This window comes from Sceloporus occidentalis, unplaced genomic scaffold, assembly GCF_023333645.1.
Source record: "Sceloporus occidentalis isolate IW3139 unplaced genomic scaffold, rSceOcc1.0.p SCAF_1, whole genome shotgun sequence".
NCBI classification, from domain to species: Eukaryota; Metazoa; Chordata; class Lepidosauria; order Squamata; family Phrynosomatidae; genus Sceloporus; species Sceloporus occidentalis.
Genome location: NW_028316981.1, coordinates 4,923,100 through 4,939,592, shown reverse-complemented (window position 1 = coordinate 4,939,592; position 16,493 = coordinate 4,923,100). Strand labels below are relative to the sequence as shown.

The window sequence follows — 16,493 nt, the reverse complement described above, 5'->3', positions numbered from 1 at the left end:
AGGCCATCCCTCCAGGTCAAAGAGAGGGCCCTCAGGAGGAGAAACAGCAGCCCCAGACCCCAGCCCTGGCTCTTGAGGAGACCCCTCCAGAAGAAAAGGACAGAGGCATCAAGAGTGAGAGGGAGGTGGACCAACAGTGTGGCCTCGAAGGAGGGGATCAAGACTGTGGCTATAATGAAGGCGACAAAGACAGTGGATGTGGCAACACTCATGCAGAAGGCAGTGAACGCGGTGATAGGGTTGACTACGATGAAGGCAGTGCCAGGTGTGATGCCTTCTGGGCAAGGTGGACAAACTGGAGCAGAAGGTTGATATAATGCAGAACCTCTCCCAGGAGAAGGTGGATGTCTTGAAGAAGAAGCTGGACTGCCTGCACTGGGACTTTTTAAAGATGAAATGTGAGAGGAGTTGTGTCCTGGAGAAGAAGATGGTCTGCGTGTGGTCTGCCCTGTGGAATAACCTGCTGCAGGCATTGACTGCCCTACAGAAAGCTTTGAGTGGATTCTTGCCAAAGGAGGTGCCTCCCTTAAAAAAAGAGCCCGATTCCCTGCCTGGTTTCCTGCAGGTCAGCTGGGCCTCTGACGCAGTGGAGAAGTTGTCTGACTTCCAGAGATGGGTCAATAGCTTTCAGAATGCCCTGCAGGATTACCCATTGCTAAAGGTGGACCCTTTATGTGTTTTCCCATTGAAGAAGATGGCTACCAAAAAATCTTCCAAACAGCTGCACTTCCTCCTGAAGCAGGGGCAGGAGAAGCTGGATGCCTTGCAGAATATCTCTTTGGAGCAAGTAGATACATTAAAGGTGAAGATTGGTGCTGTACAGAAGCAGATGGGTGTCACTGAAGAAGATCACGGTCCTGCTGGTAACGGTGAAGAAGCTGTCCACTGCTTTGCTGTTTGGCTCCTCAAAAGAAGTGATCACTCTCCAGATTAAGACATGTGACCACATATTTAGCCTGAAAGTTCATGTGTTGGATGCCCCTGAGAAGGAAGTGTCTTCCCTATGGCAGAAGCTTGTTGCCTTGGAGGACATCCTGTATGATTTCCCTGCAAGGAAACTAGGGGCATTGGCAGAGAAAGAGAAGGCATTGTGTGGGAAGGTGGACACTCTGCAGAAAAAGCTGTGGAACTCCCTTCAGGCAGAGCTGATCTTTCTGAGGGAAACGTTGGGTTCCCTGTGGGATGATGCTCCTTGCAGGGAGCTGGATGAGCTGCAAGGAATGCTGGACGAGCTGCAGGGATATCCAGTTTATCCACTGCAAGAAAGAATGGCAGCCCTGCAAAAGAAGGTGCATGTCCTGCAACAGACGAGGGATGGCCTTGGGGAGATGATGGGTCCCCTGGAGAAGAAGGTGAGCCCAATGGAGGAGAACATGGAAAGCGTACTGGAGACCGTGGGTGCCTCCCTGGAGGATGACAAAGCCATGGAAGTCGACAGAACAGGATTCTCAGAGAGACGGGATGCTCAAGATACAGGTATGGTTCACTAGAAGCCTTTTTTCAATGGCTGCCTCTTCCTAGAGTTGGAAGCATATGGAGCCTCAATGGTTTTGGGGATGAGGGGGTTGCATCATACAGTAGGCCATGTTGTTGGTCATTAACTTGTTAAAAACTTGTGGTGGCCCTAGGATGACTCCATCACAGCATGTTCTTGGCAACATTTGTTCAGAGGGCGATTTGCATTTGCCTCCCACTGAGGCTGAAAGAGTGTGACTTGCTGTGGAGGTCATCCGTTGGGTTTTCATAGTTGAGTTGAGATTCAGACCCTGGTCTCTAGAGTTGTAATGCAATGCTCCCTTTTAAGGCCAAACAAGAGCAGGGCTGTTATCCTCCCCCTCCCCGCCATTGAACATATTCCGTCAGCAGATCATTATTGCATCTTAAAGAAGGTAATTTAAATTAAGTGTCTGAACTGAGTGATACTTGAGCTGTACTCATGTTTTTGCAGGGACTGAACAAGTGGATACGGCTGCTGGAAAGATAAGAGACCAACCACGTGGTGCAGGGACTGAAATGGCCCTTCTGTCTTCAACAAAGTAAGGCATACTTATCAAGAGAAAGGAGTATTAACATTGATTTCTGTTTCCCGTTGCAGAAATAACGAAGTCCTCAATAAAACATATTCTTGTAGTCATTTCATAGTCTCCTTTCTGAAGGAACTCCCTTTCTCTTGGGATTTATTTCCCCCTAAGAGCAATATTGTAGTTGAATGCCATTGCCTGCCTTGTTACAGTCAGTTCTTTAAGCATAGCTCCACTTTTGTAGTGGCGAGCAAGGATATTTAAAATAGAGAAAGAACTTGACATGCAAAGGGGAGAAAAACAGTCCTAGGCTGCATCCACACTGGAGAAATAACCCAGTTTGGCACCACTTTAATTGCCTTGGGTTAAGGCTATGGAATTCTGGGAGTTGGAGTTTGTTGTGGGGCCCAGAGCAGAGCAGAGCTTATTATGGATGCAGCCATAATAGCCTCTTAAGAAATGCTGGCAGTACCGGAAACCTCAGGGGCTCTGGGTCAGCTTCTGTGCCACCTTCAAGTACTGGAGTGAGGAAAACACTGGAGGAGCTCCATGACTTAATGCGCACTTGGTAAGTATTAGTCCCATGGGTGAGTCCGGCTTTCTGTGGGATTGGGCCTGCTTGTTGCTGGAAATATCTTGTGAGCTGCTTTGGCTCCCTCTTTGGGAGAAAGGTGACATAAAAAATTAATAAATTACAGGGTGAGACCTTGAGTTTTGGAGCTTGGAAATTTGGAAGGCATTATCAAAAACTGAGAACTGGTTTGTACCTCATTGTTTGGAAGATATTTCATGGGGGGGAAACCTCCTTACACATCTTCCGCTTCCCAATTTCATTTCTTTGCCTCATCCTTTAACTTTTTTCCCCCGGTTCTGTCATAGATTTTGATTATAGAATCCTAATGGACAACTAGCTCGTTTGAGTTGTTTAAAAATGGTTTGGAGTGATGGAAGTGGATACACAATTTATACAGCTCTTGTAACAATGTTTTTAATGGTTTGTGCATCATTTCTTTTGGTAGCGTAAAAACCATCTCTCCAGATAATGACTCAGTAGCAGCAAGGAAGAAATTGGTTGCTTGTGCCAAGCAAATAGAAGAGAATATGTACAAACTGGCCAATACTAAGGTATGTTATGTACTAAACAGAATTCAAACCTTTAGAAATGATGGTAGAGACCATGTACCCTCCATGTCCATGGACTTCAACCATCCGCAGCTTGAAAATATTTTTAAAAACATATTCCCAAAAGCAAACCTTGATTATGCCATTTTATATAAGGCACAACATTTTACTGTGGCATTATATATAATGGGACTTCAACATCCATGGGTTTTGGTATCCACAGCAGATCCTGGAAGCAAATTCCAGCGGAAACCAAGGGCTCACTGTATTGGAGAATTGCTGAACATTGCCTGGTTTTGATAGCATTACTCAGCATTGCCCCACACTCATCTTGCCACTTATGCCCAGTGTTGTCAACAAGGCTCAAAGATATTTCCCAGCATGTTTTACCAAAATCCACAGACACCCCCCCCCCCAAATATTACATGGAATATTCAGTCAAAATCCCCAGAAAGTTCCCATAATAATAATAATAATAATAGGATCTATTTATATATTTATTAATATGGCGGATCTTTTGCAAATAAACATAACCCTAATTGAATAAAAAATAGTTGTAACTTATTTCAACTCTCAAAATTACCATGAACCAAACAAAGAATCTTCCAGTCGTTCTAATGCTTTTAAGATATTTATTTTGACATGAAGGAGGGCCAAGAAGCTTTGTGCCAAATAGGAACGTGTTTGGCTGCAACCACACTGCAGAAATAATCCAGTTTGACATCCCTTTAATTGCCCTGGCTCAGTGCTGTGGAATCCTGGGAATTTTAGTTTTATGAGACATTTAACCTTTTCTCTCAGTAAACTATGGTGCGACAAAAAACTACATTACCAGGATTTCATAGCACTGGGCCATAGCAGTTAAAACTGTATGAAACTGGGTTGTCTCTGGAGTGAAGATGCAGCCTGAGGCCCATTCCGCACGGGCCTTTGTGGCGCCCCTGTCATGTGCTAAGAGTTGGCCAAGGACCTAGCGTCCATACCGGCCTCACCCCTAGCACGTGACGGGGGCATAAAAATGGCCGCGCCCTATACACACGGGCGTGGCCATTTTTAAGTGCTGGACGCTTAGCGTCTGCATGTAGCGTCACAGAAATGATGCGCTGAGTGCGTCATTGGCGCCTCATCGCGTCATTTCCGCGACGCAAGAAGAAGCGCCATTTTGGAACTTCTTTTTAGTTGCGCTGGGAAGCCTCGTGGTTTGGCCGCTGGGGCTTCTCGGTGCAGCTAATGACGGCACAGGCAGAGCGCCGCTTTTCGGCGCTTTGTAACACGCCAGAGTTGGGTCCAAGACACACTGCAGAAATAATCCAGTTTGAGACTGCTTTAGCTGCCCTGGCTCAGTGCTAGGGAACCCTGGGAATTGTAGATTTGTGAGAAACAGCGCTGGTGTCACAATAAACTACAATTCTCATGCATCTGAGGAAGTACGCTTAAATCTAGGAAAGCTCATGCTGCCAACTTTTCTTTCAGTGAGTCTCAAAGGTGCTACAAGATCTATTTCTCTATCATCATCACCATTACTATTATCATTAAATCCAAATGCACCTGAAGAAGTGGACTTACATTGGCAACACTGATATACTGTAGACTCATTCTCCCCACACAGAGGGGAGGTTGCAATCCACCGGGGGAAGCCTTTAAGAGTCCTTTGGCAGATGCAGGCACTTGAGCGGCCAGGACTTCAGGTGTTTAAAGCGCTGAAGAGATTAAGCGCCTGCAAACCATTAAATAAAAAATAAAAAATCCTTTATCTCTTATTGAAAGACCACAGCGGACAAAGGAGTGAGGGAAGCAAAGATGGCGACAGCCACGACGGATGGGGACAGAAAGGGCGACTCCCCCAAGCCAGCCCATTGCGCTCTGTTCCTCCCATCCAGCTAACCCGATTTCCGAGGCTGATAGTTCCTATTTCAATAACCCGATTCCTATCTCAGATCAAGGAAAAAATGTAGGTTCGACCCTTCTATTTTTTTAACACGGGTTATACGCCTTTAACACGGATTAAATTAAAATCTGATTGACGATTCGAATTTTAGTGGGAATGATTGCGGGTTGCTCTAGAACTGTTCTAGAGTTAATTTGGTTTCTAATAGGAATGCTGTACCTTGGATTCGATTTGTAACACGGAGTATAAGCCAACGAGAACCAGCCCACAGTGTCCTATTGAGACTTCTGAGGGAGAAAATGAAGCCAATGTTGCAGTTCAGGGGGAGCAATGAGTTCCAATCTTACATCCCAGGGGGTCAGGCTGCCCATCCCACACTTGACCCCTTTCCATGAGCCTCAAATGTTGGACCCAAGCATTCTCCAGCTCTCCAAGGTTGTTGGAGATGGATTGTTTTACTCTGGGAGAAGTGTATGTTGTTCCAGTACTGCAGCTAGGTTTGGGTATCTCCTGGGTTATTTTGTACATGTGGGCCACTGGCTTTCTAGTGGCTCTTGAATCTGGTGACCCCTCTGCTGACATTACTGATTCTTTAGTTTTAGATTCCCATTGGCAAGTCACTCATGGGTTCCTGGGCTGAGCCACACACAGTGTCTTACCATAAATATGAAATAAGAAAATTGAATAAAACCATAGTAAAGTTGCTCCTGAAAATGTGTGGAAAACATGCTTTTCTTTTTCCCCATCATAACCGTTAATGTTTGTGTTTAATCCTTCACAATCACACAATTCTTTGGACCCTCTGCTGAAAGAAACTTAAGAGATCCTTGAATGAAACTTTGTGACAGTGGTCCAAAACACACTTCAGAAATAATCCAGTTTGAGGCCGCTTTAACTGCCCTGTCTGAATGCTGGGGAATTCTGGAACTGTAGTTTTGTGAGACATTTAGCCTTCACTGTCAGAGAGCTTTGGTGCCACAGTAAACTACATCTACCAGGATTCCCTAGCACAACCAGGGCAGTTAAAGCAGTCTCAAATTGGATTATTTCTACAGTGTGTTTTGGACCAGGGTTAGCAAATGTGTAGAATATGTGATGCCACTAGCCTACTGCTAACTATCAGAGGGTGGGAAAACTACTTTTTAAAGAAGTAATCGGTTCCTGTTATTCATTACAGTACAAAATTACATTTATATCACAATGGCTCTAAAAATATCCTTTAAAAGTACCATTACTTACATGTAATTTCTCACTTTCCAAGTTCTGCTAACTTTAGTTACCTGAACTCAATACTAATACAGTGGACCTGCTGTATTGGTGGGCTAGTTAGCCATCTGCAGATGGAGTTTGCCTCACTCCATGTTAGTCTGTGGCTGTGTGTGTGTGCCCATGGGAATGCTGATGTGGGTGCTTGCACATCATAGCCCATTGACTAATATGGGCTTGAGCACCATTTCTGCATCCATACTGCAGAAAATAATCCAGCAGGCTCTCAGAGCTGCTCAATAGCTGACAAAACTACAAATCCTTGATTCCATAACATTGAGCCATGTTTGTTAAAGTGGTATCAACCTGGGTTATTTCTGCAGTGAAAAGGCAGCCCATGCAAGTGAAATTTGTCAGGCGAGCATGAATGGAGTTTTTCAGAATGGAGTGTGAAGGATGGATGTTTTAGTCCTGGGATGAGAGGCTGTGGTCCTCCAGAGATTGTTGAGGTTGAGGTTCCAGAAGACCTGGTCAGCATAACAAATGATGAAGAATGCTGGGCATTGTAGTCTAGCAATATCTGGAGAGAGGCATGATTCCTGCCTTTGATATTGTTGGTAGCCCTTTTGATCACTCCCAGCCAGCATAGCCAATGTTTGGGGATGATGAGCATTGAAGTCCAGTAACGTCTAGAGATCTACAGTTTTCTGATCCCTATTCTAAGCCTTATTGACACATTAAAAATTGAGAGTCAGTGATTGCAGAGGAGGCAAAACAGTCTCCAAAATGATTTCCAGCAGCTGCCACACTACTACTCTGTCAGCCTCCAAACCTCTGAATAGTTTTGTCTCTCCCCGTAATACTACTGAAATGTTTCTCAAACGCTCCATCTTTGAAAGAAAAGAGGCTTAGCCTCAGATGGAATTCTGCAGTCATTATTAAATATGGAAATTGATTATATTAAAAAAAAACCCTAATTGGATTGATCACAATCCACCTGAGAGTACTGTTAAGAAACCATTGTTTTCCCTTGACCATCCCAGCTAAATGTCTGAAATGATACCATGTGGCTTCTTCACATGTTCTTTTTGACTCTTTCGGTATTTGGGAGGAAGTCTGACGGGGGGCAGGGGGTGGGTTGGCTGGAGTTCATTGGCTAAAGGGGTGCTTGTCTTTTGAAGTCTCATGTTTTACATTTCCTTCAAATCCAGGCCAGGCTCCTCTTTCTGCACCTAGGAAGGGGCCTTTTTTGAGCATTGAGATGGCAGAAAATCCAAGCGTAGCCCTCCAGATATCAGAGCCCTCCAACCTCAGTGCTCTCAAAAGACAAAACCCACAACAACCAGAAGAGGCAACTTGTGCAAAGAGTTCTGAAGATACTCTTGCCAACTATAAAGAGACTGTGACAGAAATAAGGGGTTCAGAGCCTCCTCAGAAAAAACAGAAAATGGACACTGTCAATAGGGCACAAATGGCTCCTTTTGCTCAGGAATTGTATGCTGCCTATCAAAAGTATGTAAGATATGTTACTGTTACTATAACCCAAAATACGGAGAAAGTGGGTGATCTGATGAGCAGGTTACAAGAGGCCCCAAACCAGGCCACTGCCTTAAAAATTACAGAAGATGCAAAAGGCCTGACATCTATCTTGAAAAAAGCATTGACACTTTTGAAATGCTACTTGGAGGATTCCTGAGCTGCATCTTTGGAGTTTGAGGTAGGGCCATGTAAAGAAAGAAAGCCAGGGGGCAAAAAAGTTCATCTCAGGTTATAAAGTTTAAAAAAAAGCCAATTCAATGATGTTAGTATGTTGGGATTTTGAATTTATTTATTTAAATATTTATAAGTTGCTTTATCGGAAGTGACCTCAGAGTGAGGAACCATTGATAAAACTATTCACTGTAAGGCTACATATCCAGCCTGGCAACATAAGTAAAAATCATCATCCGCAGAGACATGTCTGAGTTCAGTTACTGCACTGGATCTTCATTGAAGATTCTCAAGCATTGTTGTTGGAGCTGCACAGGATTTTTAGTCTGAGTTAGCTAAATAGAAGATAGGTTCTTTTTATTTTGGGTAACTGATGGAACAAAGGCCCGGCACAGACGGGCAGGAAGTAAGTCCATGTTTATTTGCCTAGAAATTAAAAAAAGGATATGTATAAAATGCTAAGAGCTAACTTACAATAAAAACAATCAAATATTATCCCGATACTTTGTATTCCAGAGCACTACAAAATAAAGTCTATTTCTGAATAAATTCACTGTTTGATTTTGTCTACAAACTTAGGGCCTAAACAGACTGGTGATAAATGCAGGGGCAGAGTTGGAGCGTGATAACTGCACGCCGTGCACCCAGACTCTGCTCCCATGGCAGTGTGATGGCATGCGCCCCACTGCAGGGCAGGAGACGTCATGCTGTGTCTTTGACGCAGCATTTACACATACTGTGCCAAAGAGCCGCAAGGCTGTGGCTATGGCACCCTTTCTGCCGCACAAAATGTTCCTTAACTCTTCTCCACTTGAGTTGTTGTCGTGTAATGGATGTTTTTGTTGTTATTGGTTTTTCATTGTTTTAATTGTGATTGAATGATGGATTTTTTATCACTTGTATTGTATTGTTAATCTGGCGGGATTTCTTTTTATTGGCTTTATTGTTCTGTATATTTTTTACTGATTGTAAACCGTTGTGGTCATGGGAATAGCGGTATACAAATAAAGATTCATTCATTCATAGCTACGCCACAAAGAGAAGCGCCATTTTGGCGCTGCTTATTTGCAGCGCGGAGGAGTCGCAGGGTTTGGCTGCTGCGACTCCTCCGTGCTGCAACTGGCAGCGGCATGAGACCGCCCGTTTGGGGCAGTGTGTAACATGCCTGTGTTATTTTTTTAAAATCTATAACCCACTACTCAGCCCTTTCACACTATTCAGTCTCATGTTGAGGCTGCTAAGGGGGATACCAGAGAGAGAAAAGTAGACCAACGGTGCAGCTCAGAGGGAGCAATCAGTACTGATTTTATTTCCCTGGGGCCAGAATAACCATCCCACATTCTCTACCCCTTTTCAGAAACCTCAGATTTTGAAGGTTGGACCCAAACATTCTCCAGCTCTTCAGGGTTGTTGGAGAGGGATTGTTTTACCCTAGGAAAAGTGTGTCTTGTCTAGTATTGGAACTAGGCTTGTTATTTCTTTGGGGCTTGGGGCCCTCTGGCTTTCTAGTGACTCTAAGTATTGAGGAGTCTCCCCTGCTGAAATTACTGATTCTTTAGTCTTAAATCCCATGGACAGTTCACTCATGGTCTCCTGGGTTGTGACACACATAGAATAATAGAATCATAGAGTTGGAAGAGACCGCACGGGCCATCCAGTCAAACCACACATGGTGGCTTACCATTAAAATGGAAATATGAAATATGAAAATTGAATAAAGCTATAGTAAGGAGTTTATCCCATTAGCTGGCTTACCTCTCCTGGCTTGAAGTCAGGATCCAGGATGCCCCAGGATGTTATCACACCTAAATTGCTGCTGTTCTAGCCATGGTGCCGTCGCCCAGACGTATCCCATGTCAAAGCCTCACTCATCTAGCACCTTTTTGAAGTTAGGGAACTTCCAACTTCAAAAATTGGCTGGCTGAGCGAGGCTTTGACACGGGAAACATCTGGGTGACGGCACTGCGGCTAGATTGGTAGTGATTTAGGTATGATAACATCCAGGGACATCCTGGATCCTGAATTCAAGCTGGAAGAGGTAAACTGGCTTATTTGTTAATGCGATAAGTTTCTAAAATAGCCCCTGAAAATGAGTAGAAGACATTATCTTCTTTTCCCTGTCATAGTTTAATTTTTGTGTTTAATCCTCCACTATCACAGTTCTTTGACCCATTCCTATGAAACAAACCTAAGAGATCCTTGAATTCAGTTTTGTGACAGTGCTGGCAAATATGTGGAAGGTGTGATGCCACTAGTCAGGTGCTAACAATCAGTGGGTAGAAAAGCTAATTTTAAAAAAGCAATCTGTTTCAATTACTCATTACTGTAATATATAGTGATAGGACAGTGCCTCTAAAAGTTAGTTTTGATAATGGGCCCCTGGACTGTGATTACACACATTACATTTCACCATGAAAGCATCTTTGATTTCCTTGTTCTGTTACTCTTAAAATGGCACTTTGCTGTCCCATTCAGGCTTTCTTTTTTTTAAGGTAAAATTATGAGAAAAGGAAGAAAAACAATCTGTTTTGTGTAGGAATTGGCTCTTTATTTATTTATTTATTTATTTATTTTGTATTTCTGTGCAAAATTGAATCTCCATAAGTTGGATTTTCAACCCAGAGCAAGTGGGGTGGTGACAGCTGGTGAGGAGTGTAAAAGCCAAAATCAAATGGCCTGATAGAATCTTTTATGGTTCACCATCACACAGATTTAGCTCCAGCCTAACTTTATATTTCTAGCAGTTACCGCACATTGATATCATTTTAGCTGCCATGATTCAATTACTGTATATAGTTTGGGTGCAGGCTTAGAGTTCTCTGCTAGACAGTGCTAGTTCACTTGCCTGAAATATAGCAGTATAGCTCTAGTCTAGCAGAGGATTGTAAATCTGACAAGCATACTTTAAATCCTAGGATTCCAAAGAATGTAGTCATGATATTGAAACTGATAGTAAATGTCTAATGTGATGTGGAAGAAAAGTAACACTGTGAACTAGAACTCTGAAACCAGAAAAAAAGTAGAAGTATAGAACTAAGTAGTTTGTTGCCTGTAATATTAGTACTTTCCATTGATTCATTCTGGCAACCTTGGAATGTGTTCTGACAACCTAAATTTATTGGAATCTGATTTAGTATGTTTGTTTGACAAACACAACTCTGTGGTGTATATAGAATGAATATCAAAGTGCTTGCAACAGACAGAAGTATTCAAACTAGTATATCTGAATTAAAGATTAAATTCAGTAAGACAAGCTTAATCATGGCTTAAATGTGTTACTTTCTGAGAAATGCAAAGCCATCTTTGGAAATTATTTTAGTGGAACAGTTGCTACTATTAAGATTTCTGAGCTCAAAGTTGACATTTAAATTTTGAGAGACTCCCACTGAAAACTGTTAATCTAATTTTACCAAGAAGCAATATTTTATGTACAAGCATCTGTCTTAGGATAGCCATTTACAGGTGGAGGGAGATAATGGCAGGTTTTAAAATGCTGAATCTGACAAGTATTGTATCCACTCATGTTACTTTTTTTATTGAAGACATGCTAGATGTGGAAATATTTCTGTGGAAAATAAGGCAAAGCTTTCTTATTGCTTACCTTTTCCTTTCTTGCTGCTGGTTTCTTCAGAGGAGAGAAAAAGGGAAGTCTCAATTCTCATTTTCTGGAGAGTCTTCCAATATCCTCGTATTAGCCTCTCCCATTGAATAATGGGCACACTCCACTTTAAATGCTCCTCTCTTAAGTGTCAGGACCTACCTTGCTTTATCAAATTCAGTGTGCAGCTATGGTAGGAAGAAAACAATCAGGAGGACCTTTACAGATACTGATGCAGAAACTGCTGGCTACCACTGATAACAGTATCATGGGTGGATTGAGAATTATGTTGCTCCACTCTTGGAAGACATGTTTCTAACCTTCTCTCCTGGGCGTGCATTTTACAGGAGGCAGTCAATGGAACCCTACATCCACCAGCAGCGTCCAAACTCCTCAGCCACCAATAGCATCTTGTGTACCTTTTTCAGTGAACCATCCAGTCCAGATGAACAACATAGACTCAGTTTCAGTGGTTTGTATTTTATCCATTTAATGTTCAACGATTAAGATATGTTTTTAGAAACAGGTGATTGTCTTAGGTCCTTTCCAGTATTGCTGATTTTAAGTTTAGAATTAAATTACTCTTAGAGATCTGGGAAGGGGAATGGCTCCCACTTTCTGATGCACCCCTTCTTTACAATGGTACCACAAGAAATGGCAACTGCCAGGCAGGATGGAGCTCCTGAGGCACCTAGTCTGGCTGGCTACTTGTGGTGGGAGAGTTAGGTTGCATATGCACTGCTGATATAATCCAATTTGACAACGCTTTTAACTGCCATAGCTTAGTTTTCTGGGAATTGTTGTTTGTTTTTGGCATCAGAGCTCTCTGACAGCGAAGGTCAAAAGTCTCACAAACCTACAGTACTCAGGATTCCTTAGCATTGAACCATGACAATGAAAATGGTATCAAACTGGATTATTTCCCATTTCTGTGTATGGCAGTGAAAGCTGGAGAGTAAATAAAGCTGATAGGACAAAAATAAACTTATTTGAATTGTGGTACTGGAGGAAAGTTTTGCTCTGGACTGTCAAAAAGACAAATAAATGGGTCTAAGAGTAAATCAAGCCTGAGCTCTCCCTGGAAGTCAAGATGACTTCACAGCCTATCATATTTTTGACACATCATAAGACAAGATTCTCTAGAAAAGGCATTTTAAGCTTATGTAAAGCTAAGGGAAATTTATCACAGGGTTTTCTTAGCAAAAATTCTTCAGAAGAGTTCTGCTGTTAGCTTCCTCTAAGGCTAAATGACTTTGCCAAGGTCATTGGCTTTCCATGGCTGAGTGGACATTCGAATCTCTGTCTCCCAGAATCTTTGTGCAGCATTCAGATCACTTCATCACAATGATACTCTTGAAACAGTGCTATAAATTTTGTGTAGCTTATGGGTGTTACAAAGGTGCTTTAAAAAAATCCTGACAGATAGAAGCAAGTCAGAACTGGATAGCATTCTTTTGATTACTGTAGTGAAGTTGGGAATGGATGTTTAACTTTTCCTGTGTGCAAGCTTGATTCTGAATGTCACTCTTAGCTCACTGAATACACTTCGACCACAAAAAAGCCAGTTACCCTGTACTCCAGTTAAACAGCCACCCATTCATTATCCTGTGCCTTCCCCATCCACTGTGGTTGGCTTGCCACCTACCCAGTGCCAGCTTCCATTGGGAATGACTCCTTTGCTGCCCCCAGCACCTGCACTGCTGTCCACACCTGCCTCTTTGTCAGAACTCCATCCTACTCCAGTTGCTGGCGCAGTTGCAGATGCTCTGCAGGTGCAAAGCACATCTTGGGGACAAACATCAAATGGCAGCACAGTCTCCAGTCCCAATAGAGCCTCTGATCCCAGGATGGTCCCCACCTCTGTTGACCTCACAACAGCACCCCCTTGCAGCTCAGGATCCTGGCCGCCTGGTGAGTCTTAGATACTTTTGCATTACTGAGCCCAGGGAGACACTAGTTTTTGAATGAGAAAACAATATTTGTATGTCTGGTTGCATCATAAATAACAGATACATAGATTTTTTTGGGAAAAGTTTGATTGAATATTATAAAAAACAGCTGTTGCTTTTTGTTTGTTTTAATTTAGGATATGTCAGCTTAATTTCTTTGTCAATAGTATGACTTGTTGAGACTGTGTATCAGTATAATTCATTTGTTTTTACTGATACTTGTTTTCTCAAATTATGCTGGCTCAGAAATCTACATAAATGGCCCTACTGTTGGGCCTGTGTGCACCCCAAATTCCACTGGCAATAAAAATCTGTGAACCCTTAAGAAAGAGACATGCAAAAGAGGAAGTAAAAAATTGACCACTGATCTTGAGTAGTTTTTCAGAATGAGAGTCTGAAGACTGAAGTTCAAGGCCTGAGATTGGGAAGCTATGGTCTTCCAGGGTAGGAATGATGTAGCCCTCCAGCAGCCCTAGTGAACATAACCAAATGTGGAGAATGCTGGGTCCTGCTGTTCCTGGGGAAAGGCATTATCTTACCTGCTAATCACTTCCACCAATATAGCCAATGTTTGGGGGGGGGGGGTGATAGAGTTGTTGTCCAATAACATACAGGTTGCCACTTTTATGAACCCTGCCTTACTAACAGATTAAACTTAACAGTGCTGGGGTGGGAGCAAAGCAGTCCCTTTAAAGCAAGTCACAGCATCTGCCAACTTTCGGAATAATTTTGTCCCCCCATCTCCCTCCCAGTACGAAATGGCCCTCCTATGAATGGGGGGCTTACTTAGACTTAGACAAAAATCTGATTTCTACAGCCATTTATTAAAGATGGAAACAATCTAAACACTATGTAAAATGGCACCTTGTCCTTTTTATTATTATTATAATAAAAAACCTTTAATTTATATCCCGCTTTTTGTTTCCACAATCAAAGCAGCGTACAACCATTAAAAATATATATAAAATTCCCCCCTTAAATATATACAATATATACAATTCCCCCTTAAAAAGGATTAAACAATTTTACCCATTAAAATTACACACAATAACATCTAAAAACAATAATACAATAATAAAATAACAGTGGGCAGAGTCTTCGCTTATCTATGTCTGTGGGGGGAGCGTTACATGGCCGGGTTCTATTCCGGGAAGGCCTGCCGGAAGAATTCATCTTGACAGCTTTCTTGAAACTCTCTAGGTTAGTAATTTGATGGTGAGAGCAATCGTGGAAAAAGTCCTCTGGGAGGTCGCCATCAGTCTGGTCTTAGTGGACTGAAACAAATTCCTCCCAGAGGATCTGATGGTATGGGGTAGATTATATGGAAGGAGGCGATCCCTTAAGTAGGTTGGGCCCAAGCCATGGAGGGCTTTAAAGGTAATGATCAACATCTTGTACTGTGCCCAGAAACGAATTTTGACTCATTGTGAGGAAGTCTCCTCAGTGAGAACAACTAATGGGTACAGGGGAATTCATTGACAAAAAGGCATGTTTGCCCTTTGCACTCCTAATATACATAAGAACTTGAAAGGGATTTCAAGCTTTCCTTTCAGAAGCAGCATGTTTTGTGTTTTCTTCCAGCTGGAAAGAGGCCTTTTTCGGGGGTTGAGGTAGCAGAAGAAACAACTATAGCCCTGCAGATACCAGAGACGACAAACCTCAATAGATCCAAAACACAGGACCCACAACAGCCAGAAGAAGCCATGTGTGCGAAGAGTTCTGAGGACAGTCTTGCTGACTGTGAACCGACTATGACAGAAACAGAACCTCCACATAAAAAACAGAAAATGGACCCTGTTGAGAGGACCCAAGTGGCTATTCTTGCTCAGGAACTGTATGCTGCTCATCAAAAGTATGTAAAATATGTTAATGATACTGTAACCCAAAATACGGAGAAAGTTGGTGATCTGATGGGCAGGTTACATGGCTCCCCAAACCAGGCCAGTATCTTAAAAGATACAGAAGATTCAAAAGCCCTGACTTCTACCTTGAAAAAAACATTGGCACTTTTGAAATGCTTCTTGGAGGATTCCTGAGGCAAATCTTTGCTTTGAAATGGTTTTGGAATAGGGCCATGGATTTAACAAAGAAAACAAGGGGGTGAAAATGTCCAACCCCCTTCTGCCATGCAGGAATACACAATCAAAGAACTCCCAACAGATGGCCATCCAGCCTCTATTTAAAAACCTCCAAAGGAAGAGATTTCACACACTCTAAGCTAGCATTTTTCATTGTTGAACAGCTCTCATTGCCTGGAGGTTCTTCCTAATGTTGAGGTGGAATCTCTTTTTTTGTTATTTTTCTATTGAATCTATTGCCCCATGTCCTAGTCTGTGTAGCAGGAAAAAAGAAGCTTGCTGCACCCTCAATCGGACATCCCTTCAAATATTTAAGCAGGGCTATCATATCACCTGTTAACCTTCTGTTCCCCAGGCCAAACATTTTCAGCTCCCTAAGCTCCTCGAGGTTTCCAGACCTTTCACCATTTTAGTTGCTCTCCTCTGGACATGCTCCATCTTGTCAGTATCCCTCTTGAATTGTGGTGCTCAGAGCTGGATGCAGTATTCCAGGTGAGACCTCACTGAAGCAGAATAGAATGGTGCTATTATTTCCCTTGATTTAGACCAGTGGTCCCAAAACTATGCCCTTTAAGAGATTTTGGACTTCAGCTTTCAGAAACCTCAGCCATGTTGGCCTATAGTCTGCGATTCTGGGAGCTGAAGTCCAAAATCCCTTAAAGAGCACAGTTTGAGGACCACTGATCTAGACACTATATGTATTATTGATGCAGCCTAGAACTGCATTGACTTTTTAAGATGCCCTGTCACACTGTTGCCTTGTGTTAGGTATGTACTCTGCTAAGACTCCTAGATCCTTTCACATGTATCGTTGTCAAGCCAAGTGTCACCCATCTCATACGTGTGCATTGCATAATTGTCGCTTACTATTTGATGATCTTTTGGTGCCTGTTTATCAAACCATTCCTGTATTGCTATGTA

The 16,493-nt window shown here is 42.6% G+C and overlaps 1 protein-coding gene across 1 annotated transcript; it reads left to right on the top strand.

Moving 5' to 3' along the window:
- Positions 1–316: 316 nt before the first annotated feature.
- On the top strand, positions 317–15,375 carry LOC149320449 (uncharacterized). The gene is made up of 6 exons (XM_089499746.1): positions 317–863; positions 913–1,476; positions 1,949–2,036; positions 3,041–3,146; positions 11,893–12,017; positions 15,076–15,375. The coding sequence occupies exons 1-5, from the start codon at positions 317–319 to the stop codon at positions 11,950–11,952; spliced, it is 1,365 nt and encodes a 454-aa protein (XP_089355872.1). The 3' UTR covers positions 11,953–12,017; positions 15,076–15,375.
- The last annotated feature ends 1,118 nt before the right edge of the window (positions 15,376–16,493 follow it).

What these genes read in the sequence shown, in the direction of transcription:
- LOC149320449 (XM_089499746.1), top strand. Translation starts at nt 317, where the DNA reads ATGCAGAACCTCTCCCAGGAGAAGGTGGATGTCTTGAAGAAGAAGCTG. An exon ending in ACGGGATGCTCAAGATACAG is followed by an intron (nt 1,477 to 1,948) that starts GTATGGTTCACT and finishes ATGTTTTTGCAG; the next exon opens with GGACTGAACAAGTGGATACG. An exon ending in ACAAACTGGCCAATACTAAG is followed by an intron (nt 3,147 to 11,892) that starts GTATGTTATGTA and finishes TGCATTTTACAG; the next exon opens with GAGGCAGTCAATGGAACCCT.